Consider the following 19,056-nt stretch of genomic DNA (forward strand, 5'->3'; position numbering starts at 1 on the left):
ACTGCAGGCATAAAGGAGAGGACACTGCACCATTTTTCCCCCCCTAAGACAAACGATCGCTTGCAATATGTGGCTGCCAATGCAAGACACGTTCATCATTTCCGAGCTTAGCTGTCAAGTACTGTAACACACACGTCCATAATAAATAAATACATTCTATTGATACTGTTTACATTACATATACATTCCCTTAAATACATATATATACACACATGCTTGATTGAACCACATAGGGCTATACAGATATTTAACCATATGGCCATCTGATCAGTTGATATCCACTGACCGATAAAGGCGGAGTCGATGAAAATAGAAAATAACTCTTCATAAGAAAAAATAAATAATTTTTGGACTGTAACAAATGACATGTGAGACAACAGTGACGTAAAAAATAAAGATATAAAACAAGTTAAACATGACGAGGAAAAGAAAAAGCTGTGATTTGGCCATAGAGCTGAAAATCCATAGAATGATGTTAATTCTATAGTTTTGGCAAAAAGACTTGAAGTGGAAGGACCCTTCTAGTGCAAGCCATCAAAGAAACTTCAGGAAAAGTGTATGAAGGAATGATGTTGGAGTGACAGAAATAAAGAAATAAATAGAAAAAAAATGTCTCACAAGATATCTCAGAGGTATGGCAGACAGGAATTTGAAAAGGCAAGGGACCATTTTCCCATGGCGTCATCATCATCATCATCATCAGTGCCATCGCCATAGTTGTCATCGTCAGCAACAAGGCTCTTTCAAGCATTTCGCTCAGTCTCGGGTCACTAGTGTGTCGGGAAGCTCAGCTCAGGTTCAAACTACAACTCCCAGAATTCTTCCAGACACCCCATAGTTAGAATTAGGCCATGGTATGGCCTTAAATGATGTTCATCCCACTATATCCACCCCCACCCCCGCCCCCCCCGCTAGTCCACCCCATCCTGGATTTGGACGGGTCTTCACCTGCTTAGCTTGGTAGTGACTTTGCCTTCAGGGCTACCCAGCCGGCCTTTGGGGCAGTACCCTGATGCCCGAAAGGCCCTTAGCTCCGCTGCGCGAAGAGGTGGTGGGGACCCCGAGAAGCTGGAAGGCGATTGGCTGCGTCCCAGGAAGACTCCGCCGCCGCCGCCGCCGCCAGCGGCGTCGTGCGACTCGTGCCGTGAGGGGGAGGAGCTTAGGGAGCGCTGCAGGGATGAGGAGGAGGGGCTTCTGTAGTGAGGGGTGGGGCCGCCACGCTCCTGCATCAGCTGCGTGAGGTTGTCAAGGAGATCAGCATCGCTAGTGCTACTGGCACGGATACGGTAACGGCGACGCCTGATAAGACAGATGCAGAGAAAGACATGAAGAGAGACGGAGGAATAAAGATAGAGAAAACAGAGAGGAGTAAAGAGAGGGAGGGACAAATTATTTGCAACATACTTCCCTTGATGTCAGAGCCTAACAAATTAAGCAAAAGATATGAAGAGAGAGAGAGAGAGAGAGAGAGAGAGAGATAGAAATGTTACTGTTATCATTATTGTTGTTAGTTCTATTATTACATTATAATGTGTCATTTATTTGTTGCTCTTATCCACAGTAACTTAGCAAACTAGTAGGTTACTATAGAGACAGTCACCCTGGAGCAATTTGGGGTTAAGTGTACATGTACAACCACCACATATCAATGATTACTTTATGCAAATCACTTAGAAGTGTATTCAGCGATCGTTCACCATTTCATGGCCATACAATTTCTTTGTTACATTCAGCAATCATCTCCTCACATCAACAACTAACTGCCCATTCCGTGAGTATACTGTAAATATATCTGGTCTCTGTAGGCAGCCCAGGCTCTGGAAACAGGAAACAAACAAAACTGGGGGCAGCCCACTTCCCAGGAATTTCTCTGGGAATACTGAAGGGAAGGGTGAGCTATCTTTCTGGCGTATCTTGTTTGGTTGTTTTGAACAAAAGCGTCTGCTAATAAAATAATAAAATAAAATATAAACATAAAAATAAACAAACAAACAGGACTGTCTCCGCAATGGCCGACTGCACCTTTAATGTTAAGGTGGAGAAATATCGACCGAGTGACATTGATGGAGAAGACGAAGAGGAGGAAAGAGACAGATTGGTTAAAGAGGGACACTAGACTTGCTAAACCCAGCCCGATCTGCCGGCGATTGGATTTCACCCTGCATCTCAAGCTGGAAACCTCCACATTTTTCCCTCTTGCTTCCGTTACTAATCTGCATGGACCAATCATAAACTGGCTTATCCACCTGGCGCACCCAGATGGTTGGTCTGCAATGGTTGAAGAAGCTGCGCAAATGCGTCATTTGAACTATGCGTGTTTATCACGTTTCTTGTGCAGTAGAAAATACAGAGCAGACTCCCCAGACCAATGTTATCTGAAAAGATAGAGACTTAAAAAGATGGAAGAGATGGAGGACTAATGAAATCTTAAAATATTGAGCTTGGTCTGGTAAGAGCCAGGCTAGAGGGACACATTATTTGCAGCATATTTCCCTTGATGTCAGAGCACCGAGTCCTCAAATCACCCTGCTGTTGCATTAGCTTGTCAGAGAACTTGCTGCTCTAAGCAAACTGAAGGTGAGCCTTCTGACCTTACCCAAAAGCCTCTGTTGATTCAGCAGACAGTAAACAGTGGAATCCCCCAAATATCAGAGAGCAGTCAGAGGAGCTCTGATGGTACGAGATAGCAGATGCAATACTGTCTGGAGTGCATGAGAGTTCAGACCGGATGCATGTGGAGTTCACCTCACCTCAACTCATCTCATATGTAACTTATGTATGTATGTATGCATGCATGTATAGGTATGTATGTTCACTCACCACCACCACAACATCCTGTGTGTGACTGACGCTATGTAGTTTGTTTGTGAGAATTTATGGTGTGAAGAGCACAAGCGAGTGTGCTCTTTACAGGATGTACTTACGCGTTGTGTATTGACATATTGCGTGTGCGTGCGTTTACGGTCTCTTACCGGTTGTCTCCTGCAGGGCGGAGGGGAGGTTTTCCCGGTGGGGGGCGTGGGAGGAAGCGGCTGGCGGCCTGCACGTCGTTCGGGGCCAGCGTGGGGCTCAGGGGCCGCGGGATGCGGCTCCTCCCCGACGACAGGGACGACAGCGAGGTGGGGTCCTCGACCTGCCACCCTCCCCCGTTCCCGCTCGCCAGGGCCAGCCGGTCGCGCAGCAGCGCGGAGGGGAAGTGTTCGCAGGAGGGCGAGAGGGCCGGGGAGAGCGCGGGCGACAGGGGCCGCCGCGTGGGCGAGTCGAGGTCGCGCACGGGGATGCGGCTGGCCCGCGGCGAGGAGTCCCGTCTCGGACCGGGTGGCGGGGGCGTGGCGCCGGAGGGGTGGGTGCCTTCCACGCCGCCAGCCGTCGTGTCGCCCTGGTCAGGGAACCCCGAGTCGCTCTCGCCCCCTTCCATCTCCATCTTGGAGGTGGGTTTGGGGGCGTCTCCGTCGAGGGGGTCCCGGGGTGGCACCGCAGGGCTAGGGGGGTCGTCGGGGCCGAGCTCCCGCTCAGGCTGGTCCATGGCGCTGCCTGGCTGATCCTCCTGCCCACCGTCCTGTTCAGATTTCTCCTGCTCACCAAACTAGAGAAAAGAGAGGGAGAGAGAGACAGAGAGGGAGAAAGTGGAAAAGGAAATAGCGTGGGAAGAGATACGAGATCAGCCATCAGCACGTGAATTCAGAGGGTCCTTGAAGAAGATGGAAGACGTACAACAACGTTTTTCCAATTTTTTCTCCTCAACAAACTGGAAAGCATTTGGGAAATCTGTGTTTTCTAGAAATGTCAATGTAAGGTCAATGGCGATGTACAAGTGAAACCATGGTTACGCTTACTTGAAGGTATCTACATGAGATTGACATGACACGGTCATGAATGTATCATAAGCATTATAAACAAGTCATAAATGGTTATGACATAACGCTTCTGTCATTAAAGATTATATCAGTGACTGCAGGCCCAAACAAATAATCGCATTCATCTAATCTTTCCTCACAATCTGCTAGCTACCTGTTTATTTCGCTTTCACTTTTGGATTATACTTACCTGCCTTGCCTGCACCTGTATCACTAAAGGCTTGTGCATAGGGACACCTCTTAACTAAAATAAATAGTGTTCCAACCAATCACTGACGGAGGGTGGGTAATGTGGTGTTTTGCTTTCCTGCACGGCCGTAGTTTTTTACATGATGCACAAGCACAGAAGTGAGCTAGTTCAGTTCGTTTGGGATCTCACTTCCAACAGAAGAGACGTCACCCGCAATCGCTGATACAACCTTTAAGTGTCATTCAGTTTTTGTCATGACAAGTTTAGGGTTAGGGCTAGAGGTTGAGATCAGTGGCCCCTTCTCAACCTCTCTCCAACCCTCTCTCCTTGATGAATGAGAGGCGCCCAATGTGTCGTATGTAGATCCCTTCAAGTAAAGTGTTACCGAAGCCACCATCCATCCATCAACCATCAACCACCAAACCACAGGCCAACACAAAGAAGCACAGAGATTGCTGACACAGGACATCTTCCTGGATCAGTGTCCTTGGGTTGGGCTAAGTCGCCAGCTTAATAATAAATAACCATAGAGCACCAAACCTGTTCTTTGGTACGGTTGAACAATAGGACTCGGGATCATGACGTGAAAACTTCGCGGGCGCAGCCATATTGGCAGCTTCACTCCTTAGTTTACTATGGATTACTATGGATTTACTCCCGCCTATTAGTGTGTTCCTGTTACTTAGTTTTTGCCTTCTTCGTCGTATGTTGCTGTGTAGTGGGGTGTAACAGTGCAACCCACGATCGCAAGAGGAAAAGAATTAATCGCCACTATATTTCTGCTCCTTGTCTTCTGCATCTGATTGAATGGATATTACGTTCGGTGCGCTACCAATATGTCGACGATATTCCTAGAATGCAAGGTGTGTGCCCGAGCCCTATTCGGCTGAACGACACGGCTAACGACACGGCTGACTAGACTCACCGGCTCCTGCTGAGTGCGACTGATGCGCATGACGGCAGCCGACGGGATGGTGGGCAGCCGTCTGAGGCCCGATAGGCCGCCACACAACCCCGGCATGCCCGTCATCCCCGTCAGGCCCGGCAAGCGTCCGAAGGGAGGGGTGGTGTGGCACAGGACGCCGCCCCCCAGCTCACTGGAGCCGCCGGCGCTGCGCTGGGACAGCGGGTCGGACCAGGTGCGGGGGATAATCTCCGGCCCCAGCGTGCACACGCCAAAGCCGCCGCCGCCGCCGCCGCCACCACCGCTCCCCTCGTCCTCGGGCTTGGAGCCGGCCGAGCCCCCGCTCCCGCTGCCCCCCTCCAGCTCCACCATCACCCACTCCTGGGAGTCGCCCTCCTGGGGCACGGGGCTCAGGGTGACGGCCACGTAGCCCCCGCTGCTGGCCGCCTCCTCCTGCTCCAGGGAGCCCTGGGAGCCCTGCTTGGGGGAGCCGGCGCCCCCTAGCTGCAGGAGGTCCTCGTCGCAGCCGCCGCCGCCACTGCCACTGCCGCTGCCTCGGAGGCTGCCCAGGCTGGAGCCGCGCTCTCGATCCTGGGAAAGGACCGGGCGCTGTTTACCCAGACTGGAGAGAGAGGAGAAAACAAACGACAGAGAGAAAGAAAGTGGAAAGAAAACAACATCAAGTGATTAAGTTGTCTAGCTTCTATTTCCATAAAAAAGAGAAAAAGAAAGAGTGAGAGGAAAGAAAACAACATCAAGTGATTAAAGTTGTCTTGCTTCTATTTCCATAAAAGGTTGGAGGGAAAATCAGGACTGCTGTATTCTTGCCTGGTTTTTAGAGCTCTTGCATCATCGGCACAACTTTTCCACCATAATTAGCACCCATTCAATTGCTTACTATATTCACTTACTGAGGTCACAGACTGAACCCACAAATGGAGATAAATCTAACAAATAACTTTCACTGCCTGCACAACATATAACAGACCAAATAAATATGAGAAGCATGATGCAATCAGGGCATTTAGTGCATCTAAACAAAAACAATGATGAACAGTAATTTACTGTTACTGTATTGCAGTAACAAATAAAGGCTTTTTAAATATACCTTCCTCCATCACCATTCCTGGAGTGCCTGGATTGTTTTCCTTATCATGAACTGATCCCATTTTCCAAGAGCACCCAATACGTGGAAAGTGTCTACGCTTACTACCAAGAGCTACCAGCCTCTTATTTACTGTATATTAGCCACATATTTTAACCTCACAACAGTGTTTTATGCAAACTAAAAAAAGATAGAACTGTGAATATAATAACCACCCCTGTGTATTAACCACAGTTCCTAATAACCCAATGAATCAGAATCAGAAAGAAGGATGAAGAAAATAAATGCATTCCCGTGTGTAGGAGATTGATACACAGGGGCGTATCAATCTCCTAGTTTAAGACAATTTGCAAAATCAATGTATAATAGTACGTTCACGTGGCTGGGAAGCAGGACGGTTCCTATTAAACTCCCCACTTCTGAAGTGAGAGCGTTCACTATGTTGAGTTACGTCAAAACATTTTCCTGGGAGCTCTCCCAAAGCCCCCACCCGAAACTGGGAAGTTCCCAATTCAGGTGTGACGTGTCGTGCACCCACTAAACTCTCTAAATTCTCCCACTTCCCAGTTGCTCATGAACGCACCATGAACCTAGATAGATAGATAGATAGATACTTTATTGATCCCCAAGGGGAAATTCAAGAAATTATTATCATTACTTCTTTTCTCCTAGTCCAGGGTTTGAACCCATGACCCTGGAGACACTGGACCACTGCCCTGACCACTACACCACACTGGCCTCTAAACCTGGCCTCTGAACCTCGGTTAACAGGTAGGACGCTACAGTTGACTCACTAGGCCTCCAGGAAGCGCTCGATGGTGGGCTTGGGTTCGGGCGTGAGCCTCTTGTCCAGGCCCATGCTCTGGCTGTGCCTCATGCGGCGGAGCAGCGGCGCCACCCGGTCCAGCAGCACCGTCTCGGACCGCACGCGGCGCGGGGAGCCCTGGATGGACCCGGACCCGCTGTTGGGGCTCTGGTTGCCCTGGTTCTGACTCCGCTCCTCTTCACTGGCAACCTGTGACCGGGATTGGAGCAACATGAGAAAACCATCCGGTTACCGAGACGGCCCCTTGGAAGCAAGACGATTCTTTTCAAGAGGCTTCATTGTCAGCAGCAACTAGTTACGTTTTTTGAGAAATTCGTCTTCAGGACTTGAGCGTTGTTTAGGGTCACTGTTTGTTTCGTGGTCGGACATGATGTCTGTCCACTGCTAAGTTACTGCTAAGATCAAAATGCTTCATCTTCATTGAAAGTAATGAAGGAGACTGACATCACTGAAGCCAACATTGAAATAGTGCAAATCTAGTTTTATCTTGTGATTTAGTACTCTAAAAGGTGACACACTGCAATACTGATGGGCAGCCCCAATGATAACGTTCACTGTTCAAATATTATATAATCACTGCTGATCATTTTTGCCCATTATCAATTACTTACACAAGCTGCCCACTGTTGTAGCTTGTTGGCCCATCAGAATTGCTGAAGATGTTGCTTGGTGTGACGTGGTGCATTCTTAATCTAAGGGTGGGTTTATAGTATGTCGACTGAGATGTTGCTACAACAAACATGTTTTTTTGTTGCAACAACATATCGTTTATACTATACAAACTCGCCAAATGACACAGGTTGACAAAATGGTGGGAAAAGAGTCTTCACATAGTGGCCATGTCACTACATCAATTATTCAAATGTATCAATTGAAATTTTTTGTAAAATTGCAACATTGACTAAATTTGGGACTATAACAAAATGATTCATTGTGTTGTCATGTCAACCATGTGTCATTTGATAGTTCTTACTCTGTGCCTTAGCCGGCGGTTGGTGTGGAATCTTTTTTGTTTGTTTGTTTGTTTGTTTGTTTGCTTGTTTGTTTGTTTGTTTGTCGCCATTCCGCTTGTCGCTGCGCCGTCGCTGGTCGACATTCCCACAAACCCACCTTCACTCTCCGCAGGGCAGCTGGCCTCACCTCCCTCACCTTCCTGATGAGCGGCTGCTGCTGCTGCTGCTGCTGTTGCTGCTGCTGCTGCTGCTGCTGGACGTGGTTGCGGTTGCGGTCTCGGTTGCGCTCCATCTCCTCCCACACGTCAGCCCCCAGGGCATGCTGGGACGGCATCGGCGGGCAGTTGTCCGCGTCGCTCAGCCGCTCGCCCTGGAGCACGTCCTCCGTGTTCTCCCGCTGCAGGTCTCCGGGCACCGCCGACGCGTTGGCCATCCTTAATCGGAGGAGAGGCTTAGTCAGTAAAGCAATGATGGACCGTGATGACTGATTTTTAACGATAGGAGGGTGCTATGGGCATACGTACCCCATGTAGGCAGGAGTGAGACGGGTCAGCTGCTGGGCAGTGGTGGCCAAAGTCTGGATGCTCAGCAGGCCATCTGAGTCACTGCGCTCCCAGTCATAGGGGTCATTCTCCATTACGTTAAAACTCTTCATGCTGTTGTCAAACACGGACATCAGCATCTGCAAAGACAAAAAACTCAACAACTCAGTAAAGCTTCAGTATCATCTATTGCAGATAGTTCCCTACGGACAAAAGGAAAGTCTTCGAAAACCGCAGAAGGTTACATTTCCTCATTGACTTCATTTATGCACATAACATTTTACACAGTTATAACTGCAACACACTACCATCACAACTGCAACATACTACTACACACTGATGTCTTGAGGGGGTAAATGTGCTAAGTGAGAACATCGTTGTAAGTCACTGTGACATTGAGAGCCTTGCTAAAGGACACTCTAGCACAAAGTTGACCAATGCCATCCACAAATCAGGAACCCTCCGCTGGCCGGGGGGCCGTACTATTTCCGGAACTTTCTGCAGACTCATCAATACACTACTACACGATGTGATGCGACAGGAAGTGGTGAGTGGAGAGAGGAGAGGAACTTGGTTTCGCGACTTCCAATCTCAAACACCCCCCCCCCGAAGGGATGTTCCCTTCTGATTTCCAAAGTGTGGGGCACAGGTCAACCACAAGCTACCTATTCCCTTCCACAGAAAGATTCTGCCTGTAAAAACAGCACTGACATGTGATGGTCAAGTGAGAAAGCAAGCAGCTTGAAACCTCACACAGACACAAAACTGAGGGGCCTGATGTTCAGATCACTACGTGCCCACAAACAAGGATGCGTATGGAAATGGAGCACAACACAGGCAGTTTCATCATGCTCCCCTCTCCCCCCTAGACTACGATATTTTGGAAAAAATCTACCAAAAAAAATATGGCTCGAGCTAAAAAGATGAAAGTTAAGAAGTAAATAAACATCCCCACGGCGTGCCCGGGGGAATCTTCCGCTCATGCAAGAGCAGCGGCTAATGTGGAACAGTGATAGAAGACCACAGAGTGTGTGTGTGGGGGGGGGGGGGGGGGGGGGGGGGAGTGCTGAAGCCTCCTCATAAAACATGCTCCATATTCCTCACTTCAGCCCTCATCTCATATTTATGGCCCTGCGCTTGTGGCAGCGCACACTTTAGGCAAGAGAAGATGTTACTGGAAAGAAAGACAGACACACACACACACACACACACACCTATACACAAAAGCATAGGGCACTGCTTGTGGCAGCGCACACTTTAGGCAAGAGAAGATATTACCGGAAAGACAGACACACACACACACACACACACACGCACACACACACACACACACACACAAGAAAATAAAAGCATACACACTTCCTGTACAATATTATATTACCTTAACATACACATGCACATGAACTTACAAACAGGCACACGTTTGCAGGTTGTCATATCGGTGGTACTGGTCGGCAAGCACACTCAGACTCTCTCATACACACACACACACACACACACACACACACACAGACACACAACAATGTGCAGTACCTGGTAGTCCGGTTTTGTGTAGTAGTCGAGGGTGGAGATGTGGTCCAGGAAGCTGCTGAACTCCGAGGGCAGGTGCTTGAGCATGAGCTTGTGGTCGTAGGTCTCCTTCATGTTCCCCACCTGCTCCTGAGGGATCATGGGACAGGGCAGGGAAAACGTCACTTCACTCAAACAAGAAAAATTAACATCTTAAAAATAGCCATGGCACCACAGAGCATACACACGCATGGTGCAAAAGCCCTCATCAGTCCTGACTCCTGGCCTGGCCTTTCAGGATGTCTATACTGACTGGTTAAAACTCCAGTACTGCTCGACAGTTTGAAATCAGAACAGTTACGATGAACACAATCCTTTTTTTGGTTTGGCTTTTTTGGTTTTGCTACCTCTACACTTGTTTTACATGACACAGCAACACTCTCCCACATTACTGACAACTGATTTGTCCCGCTGCCATTTTTGCTTGCGTTATAGTTTTGCGTCCCCTTACATCTTATTCTTGATTAAATAACTTAATAAATTCTTGTGTTTCCTAAATGTAAAACAGTGTACAGTCGTTTCCTGTGTATAAGCTGCATTGTGTATATAAGCCGCAGGACAGTGTTTTATGCAAGTTGAAAGAAACTAATGAATTATCCATATAAATCAATTAATACCATATTGACCCCGTATATCAACCTCATAGCTGAAGAAATTTTTGCAAAATCAATGAATAAGCCGCGGCTAATAGTTGTGAAATTACGGTATCCTGTGACTCTGGGGCCACTAGGCCGGTCCACTTACTTTGTCCTTGACCTTCCTCCAGGGCAGCTGGCCCACCATGAACTCCACCAGCATGTAGAAGAGGGACCAGAGGTCGTCATGACGACCCATCTCCTGTTTATCGCAATAGCAGGTCACAGGTCAAGGAGGGGCAAGAGAGTGACTTGTCAGTTGTCATGATGATTCAAACAAGTAATTAGGCAAGGTCTGTTTTAAAAACGAAAGGACTTGTGGTCTGGCTTAGGTCAGAGGGTGTGTGGGTGTGAGAAAGAGAGAAAGAGATAGAGAGAGACAGAGAGAGAGAGAGAGAGAGTGTGCAAAACGTCTATGAAAAGGTCTTAATGAGTCAGATTTACCTTGTTCTTGTGGGCGTTGACGGAGGCATAACGTACTGTTCCCCTGAAACCTGCTACTGGACGAGGCTTTGAAGAACAAGGAAGGACAGACAGGAGAATGACTACTACCGAAAAAAGAGAAAAAAAAAAAGAAAAAAAAAACTGAAAAAGAAGGGAACCTAAAAAAAACAAACAAAGTAAAACACGGTTTCTCACCGGCCGAACTTCCTGGGAGGAGTTGGTGAACTGCCTCGCCAGGCCGAAGTCAAGCATGTAACATGTCCTGCACGTGCTCGATAGGCGGCCCATGGCAAAGTTGGACTGCGGAAAGGAATGGCTCATTTAGTCAGGGGAAACATGATAGCAATGTGCTGGTCATGCCAGCATACTTCTGCAGTGAGTTGATGGCAATCCAGGGACAAGGCTTTCCCTCCTGCTTTCCAAGTACTGTACCTTACTATGTCTGTCTTCACTGTATGTCTTTCCTATTTTCCTAAGTCTTTGGGATGACTGTATCCTACTGTAGCCCTTCACCACTGTGCTAGTCTTTGGGATCACATTGTAGTTTTGGTAGTAATATCTCTACTATTGTGGAAGTCTTCAGGAAGACTACAGCCAGTCTGCTGAATGACTGGCAGTAAGCAGTTTGGCTGCTGTAGACGCAGCGGGCTCAGCTCTGCCCTGCCCATGTGACCCGGGACGGATGCCAATGCCACCTGCGCCCGCCGGACGGCCGGCCGGCCGGTCAGCCGGTCAGCGCAGCAAACTGCCCCCGTCAGACCTCTGCGCCGACAAGATAATCAGGCTTTTGTGGTCAGCGAGGCTTCGTGGGCATCAATCTAAGAGGCCATGACTGGGCAGAAATAGCAGACTAAACGTCTACTGTGAGCCAGTCCACAGAAACAACAGCGAAGAGGGTTTACCCGCCACAGTCTCAATCAAACGCACGCTGCCTGCAAGCACCTTTTTTGGTCAGCGCTGGCCGGTGCAAGCTAATGGATACGGGGTGACGCAAGAGTGCCATTGTAGGAGCTAGCATGTGTTTTTGAAGCATCTTATCTCCTGGGTAATCTAAGAGGTGAGATGTTCATGGCCTGCCGTGTCCTCAGAGTGACCCGACTGCACAGCGGCCACAGCCCTGCTTACTCATGTTGCTGTTTAGTAATACTTCACTCTGCTCTAATGACGAAGAAAAGGATGATGTTGGTAACATGCCGAGTCAGATGCCCTCAACTGAACTGTTTTAGTTTAGTTTATTTGTTTATTTGACAGGGGCCATGTACAGAATAATTCCTGTACCAGATTTAGCTAGACAGCTAATTTGCATCTGTGGTCCCTGAACTTTTGAGTAGGCCTGTTAGTAGACCAGCTTGCACACTGTTTTTTTTCTGCTAATGGAGGATGAAACAGAAGAAAACAAATAACTGAAATCCTAAAGTGGTCAGAGACTGAGAGTTGCGGCCGATGAAAGAAATAGCACTGCTTCTGCAGAATAGATGTGTCTTCTTTACTCATAATGAGCAAACAAACTGCCACTATTGATGCTGGGACTTTTTGGGAGACTGAATATCTGCTAAGAGCTTCAGACCGAGTAAAGCCAAGAAAATAATTCTTAATTGTGCTGTGAACAATTTATATGCCTTTTTAATGATCACTGCAAGATGGATCAGGGGTTATGGCCTCGCTGAGTGCTTGCAAGCTCAGATTCCTAGAAGTACAGTATGGTCTGGAATCCTCAGTTGTCTTTGCCTTAGATTTCATCTGCAGATTGGATTTTTTTTTTTCACCCACTAAGCTACTAAAACACTCAGGAGTAATTTCTCTGATGAAAAGGAAACAGCACCAGCTACCCAAACAACAGGCGCTGTGGTATTAAGGAATTGGATATTCAAAAGTTAGCACAAAAGATGGTGCAAGCCAACTTCTATGCAGAGAGTCCCATCACAGGCCTTACTGCACAAAGGAGTTGTCACTGATTCTATCTGCACTGGTTTTGTTAGTCTGTTCTGATTTAATCCTGTCACTTTTCAAAGTTGTTTTCATCTGTGCCAACAAACAAACACCCCTAACTCAAACACACTACAAAGGGTATCCAGACCATGTTAAATCAAGCGCAGAGTCTGTAGAACAGCCAGAACGTAAACAAACAAAAATATTGTTGTTTGTTTGTTTGTTTCATTAAAATCATGCATACTGTAGGTAATCACAATATAGACTGTGTGCTTATGGCTCACCGGTTTGATGTCCCGATGCAGGAACCCAACGGAGTGGATGCTCTCGATGGCTGCCAGAATCTGCCGACCAAGTCGGAGCGTGGTGGACACAGAGAACGTCCCGTTTCGCATCGTCCGACGGAGGTCTGCAAGGTTCCTCCCCTGAAAATAAAAACAAAACTTCAATGTTCACAATCGTTCCTGCAATACACAACACATAACAACAACAGCTTTGAACATGCTGAATCAATCAAGGATGACACATTTAGTTAGGAGTCAGTTCTGCAGCTGTTGGAGAAGTTCCAAAAACAGCTAGTGTAACAAGTACTGATTATCCACTAGCACAATCTCCACATTGCTGTATACTGTATATACAACATCCGTATGCTCTGTATTATGTGTTTTTTATTAATGGAAAATAAAAAAGCATAATCACAAAAAAAAGAGAAACAAATAATCTCATCTTTTCTGAGTGACACTTACAAATACAATGATACAAAGAAAGAAATACGCATGCAAGACGATAAAAACCTCAAACATCAAATACTGTACCTGTAGCTCCATGACTACATAATTGAAGCGGTCATTGCGGCCACAACCAACAAAGCGGCAGACGTGGTCTTTACCTACAGTGTGGAAGCAAGCAATTAACTATCAAATTATTGACATTCCATGAAGACAATAAAAACACATGTGGTGTAACATTGTACTTAAAATAGATGCCAAAGGATAGTGAAAATAAGATTTTCCAAATATCAAATAATATCAAATAAAATTGAAACCCATTGTTACACATCAGAGTAAAACATATCTATTACAGTATAACAACAGATGGAGAAAACCAACATGGGAAATACATGGAGCTGTCTGAACTAATGATTGACAGGGAAAGAAAGAAAGAAAGGCAGAAAGATTTCCATATGAAGATCTAGCATATATCCCTATGTAACCTGCGTTGTACTGACTCTAGTACGGCCCGGACCACCCCTGCACCAGCCTGGCCTCAATCCCAGTATTTACAGCACCTCGGATCAGGAGGCCGGAGTGCTACCAAAGAGGCTAAACCATGGGTGTTGGCTTCTGTTGCTAACGCATCTCTTAAGGCATCGGGAGGGAGGTTTACTTACTGTGCAGCTACTGGATCATGCCAGCTGGCTACTGTTACACATAGATATCCAGTTAGGTTCTGATGGAACACGCTCTGTTAGGTTCTGACCAACCCGCTCCACACCCAGCTGCTTACCCTGCAGCCTCTTGAGCACCGCCACCTCCATCTTGAGGACCTGCTTGGGCTGCTGGGCCGACTCCACCTTAAGTGCCACATTGACCTGATTCAGCTGATCCAGGACTTCGTAGATCTCCCCGAAGCCCCCTCCGCCTATCTTCTTCACCTTTGGACGAAGATGAGGCACAGGAAAGGGGGTAATTGAGGAAGAGTGTGAACAGACATGGACATAGAGAGACTGGTGCTAGGGGGAGACAGAGAGATAGTTTGTTTGGCTTGTTGTGAGGTAGCACGGTCATCAGACATCTTGTCCCAAAACAGCACATGTGACACAGTTGCAATAACCTGGAAATAAGCTTAGTCGTCTGTACTTGAAAAGACACTGTTTTGCTCTTTGGGTCTATTTCAGGCCATTTGGCTGATTCTGCACCATATCTGTTAGTTATAGATGTCCTGAGAAAGCAAAGAGCAAAAAGGGAGCAAATGTTGTTTACAGAGAAGGGAGAGAGAAGGGAGAGGGAGAGAGAGAGAGAGAGAGAGAGAGAGAGAGAGAGAGAGAGAGAGAGAGAGATATTTGCTCACTCAATTCACAAGGATCAAAAAAGTCAGGTTGCAACTCACCACTCTCCATCGGTCCCTGACCAGGTCTGTCACTGACAGGATGTCAGTCTGTTCCCCGGCCCCACTCATCCTGACGTTTACGAGTGCACCGAGCACGCCCAGAGCCGCGCTGCACCTGGCATCAGTGACACGGGCTGCCTACTGCAGCACACAGAGACACGCACACACCAGAAAGAGTTACTCAGACATCGTCATATGACGAGTTAAGATATAGTCACTGTTTTTTTTTCTCTGTCTCTCTCCATGATCCATGCACAATAAAACATGTTGGCATCTCAATTATCTGTCAATGCGTTGCGATTATTGTTGCACCCAATACAAACGTGTCGCTAATGCTATTTGCATATGGATTACGATTAGCCCACACAACTGCACCATCAGCAAACAGAAGTGTCAAAATGCCATGCATTCACTTTGTGAGCAGCTGTCGTCAAAATACTAAATAAATTATGGCAATTGTTTTCTTTTTTTATCAGATCGACAATCCTTTCAAATGAGAGATGTTTATCATTCACTGAGTGAGTCTAGTCAGCAGTCAACATCAAGATGCAGCTAACGTTATCTAGGCTGGGTATCAAGTCTATGATTTGCGCATCTGCTGACGATACATATCGATAGCTTGTAATATTAGATGACTGTCTGCAACTGAGCGATGAGGGATTTGTAATCACCTTCTCTGTGCGTCTTTAATTTCAAAACCACCTGCCAGCTTTTACTAAACGTAAGCGCCGATATGTTGTCAAATTGGCTATGGACATAGATCAGAGATGCTGCACTTAACGAGCTTAGCAAGCTAGCTGGCTAAAATTAGCTGCCGACAAGACGACCTTACCTTGACAACAAAGCGCAACGTTCTGTATCCTATCGCTGCTGCTGGAGCTAGTGAAAATAACAACCAGTCGTCCCTTACAGACACTCTATCCTTACAGAGCGCAACAATGGAAAACAGCTGACTATACAAAGTGCATGTATCCGAAGCAAAATCGTCTAACATATGGCAAGCATTTTGCCTCTGCGGTTTGATGAAGGACTGCATAAAAAGCAGCAGCACCGCAATGCAATCTCTCTTGGTAGCGGGCTAAGTTAGCAGGGCAGCCATATAGCTAGCTAATATCCATTCCCGTACCTTCCTCAACAGTGACAATCCAAGGCAGAAATAATAAGACAGCAGACGAATACACTTTTTCTTGAGGGGTATTGTGGTCCACAAGCCATGATTCTGTCACCAAGTTGGCGCTCTGCAGGGAATGCTGCTGCATGAATAACGTTAGCGCAAAAGGTAGTCGTCCGGTTATCCCCTCTCCTCCTCGAGTCACTCACACAAGAACCATGTTACGTCACACGTTAGTGAGACTTCTGAGCTCAGCTGGGAACTCAACGTTATGGAATTGCAAATACTGAAACTGCTTTAAAACTTGTTTAGATGGTCTGTATTTGGAAATTGCTTAATTGTGTACTAAGTGTATTGCACACTGTCTAATTTATATAAGATTGAGCGTGTTTTGTTACTGATTATTGACTTAGTCGGCTGAGTTTGTGTCCAGAGGGGGGACACATTTATATTTGAGTCTACTACAGAAATGTTACAAAGTGTCAGGTTTTATTCAAATATTCTCTGAATCGCTTTAATAATGACGCCTATTTCAATCAATTAATTAATTAATTCAATTAATGCATTAAGATCCAAAACGCGCTTGTCTCTATGTCAGGTTATGATTAACATACTGAGAACATGCATTGAAAAAGAAGGAAAACACATACATCAAATAAGTTGAAAGGTGACAGGGTATTTACAAAAAAGCTAATTGTTTTCAAAAGTATGACAGTGTTGTGAATAACTAAATCCTTAATCCATTTGTCTACCCAGGTGCCGGAGCCAGAGCCTTGAAAACTCATTTTAAACGTTATCTACGTATTCCCACCCGCTGAGTGGGGGGACACTTCTCAGCGAAATAAATTGTGACCAGGAATTCCCCTGTAGGGATGTAAGGAGGGCGTCGTTTACCGGATTCCACATGGCCAGGGCCAAATATGGATAGGAGGATAGGCGTGGCTAGTTCACCGGAGGATTTGCAGGGCGTCAGTTGAAACGAGAGACTATGTTCGCTCGTGGACGTCCAAGTCTCCAAGAATCGAATTGCGTGTACTTTAAATATCGGCAAATATATCTAATTAGTCTGCAGATTACGAGTTGTTGTAATACGTATTGTTGAGTGATCGACCAAGCAACGCAAGACCCAGACCTGAGCGAACGCGCCCCTGTTGTTGGCTTGTGAGTGCGTAGTCATAGTCGTCGTCACTTTCGAGGGGAAAGTTGCTCTTTTTTTCCAAGTTGTGCAATCTCTGCTTGACAATGTGCAACTCAGGATACCATCCACCCGCATATACTTTACTTGGATATTAGCGAATCAGTTCAGTCGTAAAACATTTTTGTTGCAACACATCAACCTCTTGGCTTCAAGAAACATAGCTAATCTGTTTGACATTTTTGTGCATGATCCTGCTCTGGAGATGCATGCAGTCGACTTTGTCCGAAAGCAAAACCATTTCCGTGGACCAGCTCACTGTCAATCGAATTTAGAAACTTAAGGAGGACAATGCGATAGTGAAACTGTGAGTATTCCTGCATCGAATTCTCTGTTTCAGCTAACGTTATAATGTTGCATTTCTCACGCCTTCGCTTTAGCCTAACTTGTTTACTTTAAGTTTACTTAGCAAACATTTCGTGACTTCCTTGGCGGACTTAGCCAGTGCTATCAAATTATGTAACTAACGTTACACGCTTCTAGTTGTTCGGGATTGTTGTGGATAGTTGCAAACAATCGGTATGTAATACTTCGTGATCAAAATTACACCGATGCAAAGTAAGTTTTGCTACAAAAAGTTCTCGATCGTTCTCGTTGGAGGGGGGATCTTTTAAGGGGGGGTGGGGGGTGAAAAGTAGCAGCGCTTGTTTTCCTCGCTTCCTGTAATTCTCGTTGTCAAACACGGCACTGTACACGCCTTGTTCTTGCTGGCACACTGTACTGGGATCAAAATTAGCCATGGCTTGTGTGAACAAAACGATTAATCTCCAGTTTAGAACATTTTTGGAGGTAATCTAACTTGTTTTTGGTTGGTTGCTTACAACTACACTGTCGCAGTGCTCCCCCCTCACAGTAGTTTGACGTGGCTGTCACGCTGTATCTTAGGCCTGTACCGTGTTTCGTTACCGTTGGACATTAGAAGACCCGTTTTAACTGCAGGAGCTGCAGTCGATTACCGCAAGGTCTTGTGAGTAATTCCATACTTCAGCATGAACCGTCTCTGACTTTCTCTTGTTGTCAATGAGGCCACAGTGTAGTCATAATGGAAGTAGACTAAAAACCTGTAAACCTTTACATGATTTGACGCGCTACGCTAATCTGCAGCTCTACTGTGGCATTCCAGATATGTTTATCCTAATTGCTTCTCTATTTATAAAGCGTTTTCACTTCCACCCCGTGAACTACAGAGTATAATTTACTTGTAAAAGAAAACCCCGTGAGCCAACACTGGAAAGACTTTAGCGACTTGGCGGACTTGCACATGTGCACGTGAGATCTTGCTCCCACATCATCTCCCCTCCACCCTCTTTCTGTCTGACTCTGCTATGACAGCCATGCAAAGTTCTAGGTAGTACAGTTCAGTTCAGTTCAACGGCTATCATAGTCATCCTACAAGATCCTCACCCCATTTCTCGATGGTGTGCCTTGGTCAAACCTAATATGAAAATGGTTCGCCTAAATAAACAGAAGTGGTAGGCCTACATTTAATGTAAATAACAGAACAATCTGCCATGGAAATATAAGGACCCAGTTTAAATGACTGGCAAAGTGCGAAGTTACTCTATTACTCTCTTGTGTGTCATGTTATGTAAGAGCATTAAGCTGACACATGTTCATGCTGGAGATCTTGGTGATGGTATGAAATTGGAAAATTCAGCAGATTTCACAAGTAGTGCACAGTAGAAGC

General features: G+C 46.4%; 2 protein-coding genes and 1 long non-coding RNA gene across 6 annotated transcripts in view; 2 read left to right on the plus strand and 1 right to left on the minus strand.

Annotated features, from left to right (window-relative positions):
• Nucleotides 1-908: 908 nt before the first annotated feature.
• ttbk2b (tau tubulin kinase 2b) lies at nt 909-17,112 on the minus strand. Of its 4 annotated transcripts, none has more exons than XM_062551200.1 (15): nt 17,069-17,112; nt 15,064-15,204; nt 14,461-14,608; nt 13,770-13,843; nt 13,239-13,379; nt 11,221-11,325; nt 11,026-11,091; nt 10,691-10,783; nt 9,911-10,036; nt 8,360-8,517; nt 7,993-8,269; nt 6,851-7,071; nt 4,973-5,573; nt 2,973-3,586; nt 909-1,299 (listed from the first exon to the last, which is right to left on the minus strand). In XM_062551200.1, the coding sequence occupies exons 2-15, from the start codon at nt 15,130-15,132 to the stop codon at nt 945-947; spliced, it is 3,048 nt and encodes a 1,015-aa protein (XP_062407184.1). In that variant the 5' UTR covers nt 15,133-15,204; nt 17,069-17,112; the 3' UTR covers nt 909-944. The 4 variants fall into 4 exon arrangements, with proteins under 4 accessions (XP_062407184.1, XP_062407186.1, XP_062407185.1 ...); XM_062551202.1 differs by lacking the exon at nt 17,069-17,112 and adding an exon at nt 16,190-16,394 and having other exon boundaries at nt 8,032-8,269; XM_062551201.1 differs by lacking the exon at nt 17,069-17,112 and adding an exon at nt 16,190-16,394 and having other exon boundaries at nt 8,023-8,269.
• On the plus strand, nt 1,744-13,414 carry LOC134098207 (uncharacterized). Its single transcript, XR_009941022.1, has 3 exons — nt 1,744-1,771; nt 6,734-6,827; nt 13,260-13,414. It is a non-coding gene; the product is annotated as an uncharacterized LOC134098207 (long non-coding RNA).
• A 27-nt stretch (nt 17,113-17,139) lies between the features above and the next one.
• Nucleotides 17,140-19,056, plus strand: part of mideasa (mitotic deacetylase associated SANT domain protein a) — a 19,657-nt gene continuing 17,740 nt past the window's right edge. The window contains exon 1 of the mRNA XM_062551203.1: nt 17,140-17,676. The gene's annotated coding sequence lies outside the window, so the exon portion shown is untranslated. The remainder of the gene's footprint in view (nt 17,677-19,056) is intronic.

Source organism: Sardina pilchardus, chromosome 12, assembly GCF_963854185.1.
Source record: "Sardina pilchardus chromosome 12, fSarPil1.1, whole genome shotgun sequence".
Taxonomy (NCBI): Eukaryota; Metazoa; Chordata; class Actinopteri; order Clupeiformes; family Clupeidae; genus Sardina; species Sardina pilchardus.